The following is a 6,048-nucleotide window of genomic DNA, read 5'->3' as shown; positions in this document are numbered from 1 at the left end:
ACCGACATCGGTCACTAAAATAGTAGAATATGCGAAATTGCTACAGTGAGGGTGTTACACCCCCCCCCCCAACCTTTGTTTCTTTTTTCCAGTACACAAGTGCACAAAATTTAATAATTTAGTCTCTAGGGTTCGACCTGGATTTACCACTTACTGCAGAAAATATTTCATAATTAGTGATTTCAGTTAATTTAATTTCTGGTGGATTCGACAACCATCAGGGAGCAATGCAATGCGGTTACTTTAAGAAGTGGAAAGGTAATGGGGGAAGAACAGGAACTTGAAATGAAGTTGAAAGAAAAGAAAGATGAGTGTGAGAGTGAATCCACTTCAACTAAAGCTAAAGCTAATAAGGAAGTAAATGAAGAGAAAGAAGATACAAAGGAAATAGAAGAGAAATATGTGCCTCATGCACCGTACAAGCCACCATTGCCCTTTCCTCAGAGGTTTCAGAAAGCAAAAATAGATAACCAGTTTGGGAAATTCCTTGAAGTTTTGAAGAAGTTGTATATTAACATTCCATTCACAGATGTCATTTCTCAAATGCCTTCTTATGCTAAGTTTTTGAAGGAGATTCTATCAAATAAAAGAAGGTTGGAAGATTATGAAACTGTTGCACTTACTGAGGAGTGCAGTGCTATATTGCAGAATAAGCTCCCACCTAAGCTGAAAGATCCTGAAAGTTTTTCCATACCATTTCACATTGGAGAAACAAGAATTGAGAGAGCATTATGTGACTTGGGGGCTAGTGTCAGCTTGATGCCACTTTCCATATGTGAGAAGTTGAAGGTTGGAGATCTAAAGCCCACAACTATTTCTTTGCAGTTAGCTGACAGATCTATAAAGTATCCAGTTGGGATTTTAGAGAATGTGCCATTAAAAGTTGGGAAGTTTTTCATTCCAGTGGATTTTATTGTACTAGAGATGGAGGAGTGATAAGTGCATAATTTATTAATTTTACTCCCATTACATTTAGTGTTTCTAGTATGTTTTTTATGTTTTTATGTTTAATTCAGCTAGTTAAAATATATTTATCATTTAGGCATATTTTTAGATAGTTGTGGAATAATTGTGTTAAATGGAGAAATTTTCAGCATTTGAACTTTGCTGTATTTTTTAGGTATTTCTAAAGTTGTGGGTCTCCAAATTAATTGCTGTTTAATCCATTTAAAAGCTATGATAGAGCACTTCAAATGATAAAGAGGGACCAAAGCCCAAATCAGTCTCCAAGATTGATAAAATTAGCTATAGATCTATTGCAAAAGCCCAGACTCGATGGGTCACGACCAGTTTTAGTATTTATTTTGTATCTGGAGTTTCAAAAGTCCAAATGAAGTAAGGCCAAGCCCAATTGAACCTTAAGAGCTACCTCTACAACTTCTATGAAGGGATGGATGAGAGATGATGCCATTTTAATTATCAAAAATAGCAATGAAGTCGTCACAATGGGCTGGACCATCTGACTAAACCAGTCCTGATTTTTGAGCCATAACTTAAGTTGTAGACCTCGAATTTGTGTCCATGAGTACCCGTTGGAAAGCTAAGAAATAGGGCTAGAACTTTCTTGAAGAGGGCAGAGGCAGATTCGGAAAGAAAGTCACTAAAAATCTGCCTTGATTCCAGAAACGTGAATGCAGGCTGAAAATCTGCATCTTGAATTTCAAAACCTTTCCTAGTTTGGTTTGGTTCCTATCTTAAAGATTAGGTTTTTTTTAGTATAAATTCGTCTTTGGGCAGTAGCTAAGAGCATCTCAATTCAGATTTTCATTTTCCATTTACATTCTATATTTCTTCTTTAATTTTCTGTAAGCCATGAACATGAGTGTCTAAGTTTTTAATTCAGTTCAAGGGATTCAAGTTGTTATGTTTGATTTGTGAGACCAGGTTCTTAATTTAATTTATGTCTTTTTGAATATCTATTATTTTCTTATTTAATTATTTTTGATCTGTTGAATGATTTGCTAAAAAGGCCTATTTGTTAATTGTTTGATTTGATCAATTGCTAGTTCATCTTCATAATCCATAATTGTTGTGTAAGATTGAACATGAGTAGCAATTAGGTTTTATTGATTATGATCCCAATTTTTGATAACAACCTAAGGAAACAATAGGGTGGATTAAATGATTTATGCTTCATAAATTATTGTTCAGCTTAACTACTTCCTTTTCTTAAAGCAGTTATTAATTTGATGAGGATTGCTTAATACCAACTCAGTTAATAATTAGAGTCAATAAGAGTACTGAGCTCGAATTGATGAATATAGGGAAATCAGGGGTTTACCTCGCTGTTTGGTAAATCTACGTTAAGTATTCAATAAGAGATAATTGTATTTCTTTTGTCTATGATCAAATCAATGCATTGGAATGTGAATTACCTTGGACTGAAGTTTTTTTAAATTGAGATTTTCATATTTAGTTCTTGAATTTCTGATTTCTTCTGATTTTGTGTTACAAAACACCCCCCAATCTTTGTTTCTTTCATTTTCCATTACAGACAAGTGAACAAAATTTAATAATTCAGTCTCTAGGGTTTGACCTAGATTTACCACTTGCTGCAAAAAATATTTCATTATTGGTAATTTTAGTTAATTTAATTTCTGGTGGATTTGACACCCATCAAGAATTTTGGCGCCGTTGCCGGGGACTAAAGTTTATTTGATTTCGTGTTTTTGGTGTTAGATATTCTGTTACTAATTTTATTTGTGAGTTGTTGCTATTTTCAGGTTTTTGGAAAAGAAAAAAGAATAAAATAATTACGGTGTTACTGTTCATTAAGGACTTTGGTTGAATTTGGAGGGCAGCCCATACCTATTTTGAAGGAAACGACGCTCTGATCAAGACCAATCAATCCATAGGATTCCTTGGCCCCACCCTCTTGAGGCCAAATTCCATTGTTTTCTAGGGTTTTGAGGCACTTTTTTTTCTTTTTACTTTGATTTCGCTTTGCTTATGACAAGAATTTCTCAATCTAGTGAGTTGATCTTTGATCCAGAAGTAGAAAAAATAGCTAAACGGTTGAGAAAATTGGCTAAGCAAGCTAGGCAGATTCCAAGTACATCTGAAGGAGTCCAATCTCCAAAGGAGCTAAGTTTGGATTCGGATTCAGAGTTATGTTCTGAAAATGAGACCATGGCTGCTGCTAGGACTTTGAAAGAATTGGCTACTTCTGATCTAAACCAACAGCCTTTGTGTATCTAATACCCTGCTTTAAATGTTGCTTTTGAATTGAAATCTGGACTAATTCATTTGTTGCCTAAGTTTCATGGTCTTGCAAGTGAGGATCCACATAAGCATCTAAAGGAATTTCATGTTGTGTGTTCCAGCATGAAAACCTCAAGGAGTTTCAGAGGATCAGATCAAGCTTCGAGCTTTTCCTTTCTCACTGGAGGGCACAGCTAAGGATTGGTTGTATTACCTTCCTTTTGGAACTGTTAACTCATGGAATGGGATGAAGCAAGTATTTTTGGAGAAGTATTTTCCTGCTTCCCGTGATGCCAATATTAGAAAAGAAATTTGTGGCATCCGATAGTACAATGGAGAGAGCTTGTAAGAGTATTGGGAGAGATTTAAGAAGCTGTTTGCAAGCTGTCCCCATCATCAAATAAGTGAGCAGCTGTTGATTCAATATTTCTATGAGGGACTTCTACTAATGGACTGCAGTATGATAGATGCTACCAATGGAGGAGCTTTGGTTGACAAGACACCAGATGAAGCAAGGAGGCTGATTGCTAACATGGCAGCAAATTCTCAGCAGTTTGGAATGAGAATGGATCACACACCTATGAAGGTTAATGAGGTAAGTACATCTAACCTTGAGAAACAAATTTCTTATTTAACTTCTTTGGTGAGGCAGTTGGCTGTAGGGAACATGCAACCTATTAAGGCATGTGGAATTTGTTCGGGTTCGGGTCATGCTACTGATATGTGTCCTGCGTTACAAGAGGATGAATCAATGCAACATGCTAATGCAGTAGGACATTATGGACAGCCACAATGCAGGTATGATCCCTATTCAAATACTTATAATCCAGGATGGCGAGATCATCCTAATCTGAGTTATGGGAATCAATCGGTGCAAAACCAATACCATCAGCAGAGACCACAAGTGAATCAACCACCTCCACCTCCGCCTCCCTCAAATCAAGGTATGTCACTTGATGAAATTGTTAAGGCTTTGGCTAACAATACCCAACAGTTTCAACAGGAGACCAGAAATAGCATTCAAAACATAGAGAGGCAGATTGGTCAGTTAGCTTCATCTGTAAGCAAGCTTGAAGCTCAAGGTTCTGGAAAGCTTCCATCACAAACAGTCATGAACCCCAGAGAAAATGCAAGTGCGATACTATTGCGGAGTGGGAAAGAAGTTGATAATCAGACTCCACACAAGTCAATGAAAAAGAAGAAGCAAGGAGATAAAGAGTCTGAAATTGAGGTAAATACTGAACCTAAACTGAATAAGGTTAATAATTCTATTCTTCCTCCATTCCCATGCAGGTTGGCTAAAAATAAGAAAGAAGAATAAGAGAAAGAAATTTTGGAGACTTTCAGAAAGGTGGAGGTGAATATACCTTTACTTGATGCGATCAAACAAGTTCCCAATCATGCTAAATTCCTTAAGGAATTATACACTACAAAGCGCAAGTTGAGGAATAATGAGAGGATCAGTGTGGTCAGCATTAATTCAGCAAAAATTACCCCCTAAGTGTAAGGATCCAGGTTCGTTTTCTATTCCCTGCAGAATAGGTGATTCTAAATTTAAACATGCAATGGCAGATTTAGGAGCATCTATTAATGTTATGTTAAATTCAGTTTTTCAAACTTTAAATTTGGGTCCTTTGAAAGAAATCAGTGCCATTATTCAGTTAGCTGATTGTTCTAATGCTTACCCATTGGGAGTAGTTGAGGATGTGTTGGTGCAGGTTAGAGAATTGATTTTTCCTGCAGACTTTTACATTCTGGATATGGAGGATAGTGTTCCCACATCAAAGTCAGCTTTGATTTTGTTTGGAAGACCTTTCCTCAAAACTACCAAGACAAAAATTGATGTAGATGATGGTACCTTAACTATGGAGTTTGATGGAGAGACTGTCAAATTTAATATCTTTGATGCTATGAAGTATCCTGCTGATGATCATTTTGTCTTTTCTATTAATGTTATTGATACAATTGTGCAGGATGTCTTTGAGTTAAGCATGGAGGATGAGTTAGAAGTGGTGATTAGTCAAGGAATTCAAGAAATCAATACCAATCCACCATTAAGTGTAGAGGTTCAAGAGGCAGTAATGGCAATGCAGTCATTACCTTGTGACACCCCTTACCCATCTACAGTATATCCGAGTAAGAAATGTCACACAGTGTACCGGAAACACTCTATTTTATCTTAATCATTTTTTATTCTTCCTTAATTAATTTTTATCATAGTTTTGAATATAACTTGTGAAATATAATTCATTTAAGTCATTTATTGAAATTATAATTTATTTGAGGTTCCGAAAATTTTATAGAAAATCCGGCAGAGTACCGGCTAAAAATGGAGAAAGCAGTTCTTCGAAACCTGTGAAAAACACTTCCAATATTTATATCCAATCACTCTCAACTCCAATAATCATCAACAAGGTCTCAATTATTTTTCAACAACCTTTCCATTACTCAAACATTCATTTCTCATAGTATTCATATACAAGCAATAAAAAAAAAGAAAATTTCTTAATTTCCATTCATAAACACAATTTTTCACGATTTATGTTAACATCAAAATACATTACATAAATTCCATTTACACAAAAAAAAATAAAAGTTAATTACAAAATACCAAAATGAAACCTAGTGTCCTACCAATGCACTGAAGATGGTGAGGTGACACGGACACTAAGCAGAGCTGCAGGAGGTCTCACCCAGTCTGTGGTCTACTGGACTCTCGGTCAGTATCTCCAGAACCTATGCGTGGCAAAAGCAACGCGCTAAGCAATAATGCTTAGTGGTGCCAATAATAAAATAAAAGGAAATAACAGAAATAAATATGCATTGAATGTATCGATGTCTTACTTG

At 35.7% G+C, this 6,048-nt stretch overlaps 1 protein-coding gene and 1 non-coding gene across 2 annotated transcripts; one reads left to right on the top strand and one right to left on the bottom strand.

The window, feature by feature from the left end:
• Positions 1–261: 261 nt before the first annotated feature.
• On the top strand, positions 262–936 carry LOC110636739 (uncharacterized). The gene has a single exon (XM_058133091.1). It carries the CDS (start codon positions 262–264, stop codon positions 934–936), a length of 675 nt encoding a protein of 224 aa, XP_057989074.1.
• A 2,560-nt stretch (positions 937–3,496) lies between these two features.
• On the bottom strand, positions 3,497–3,603 carry LOC131172323 (small nucleolar RNA R71). Its single transcript, XR_009142805.1, has one exon. It is a non-coding gene; the product is annotated as a small nucleolar RNA R71 (small nucleolar RNA).
• Positions 3,604–6,048: the final 2,445 nt, after the last annotated feature.

The sequence above is a fragment of the Hevea brasiliensis genome, chromosome 13, assembly GCF_030052815.1.
Source record: "Hevea brasiliensis isolate MT/VB/25A 57/8 chromosome 13, ASM3005281v1, whole genome shotgun sequence".
Lineage (NCBI taxonomy): Eukaryota > Viridiplantae > Streptophyta > Magnoliopsida > Malpighiales > Euphorbiaceae > Hevea > Hevea brasiliensis.
The sequence above is the reverse complement of the archived record's forward strand: the minus strand, read 5'-3'. Positions and strand labels throughout refer to the sequence as shown.

What these genes read in the sequence shown, in the direction of transcription:
- LOC110636739 (XM_058133091.1), top strand. Translation starts at nt 262, where the DNA reads ATGGGGGAAGAACAGGAACTTGAAATGAAGTTGAAAGAAAAGAAAGAT.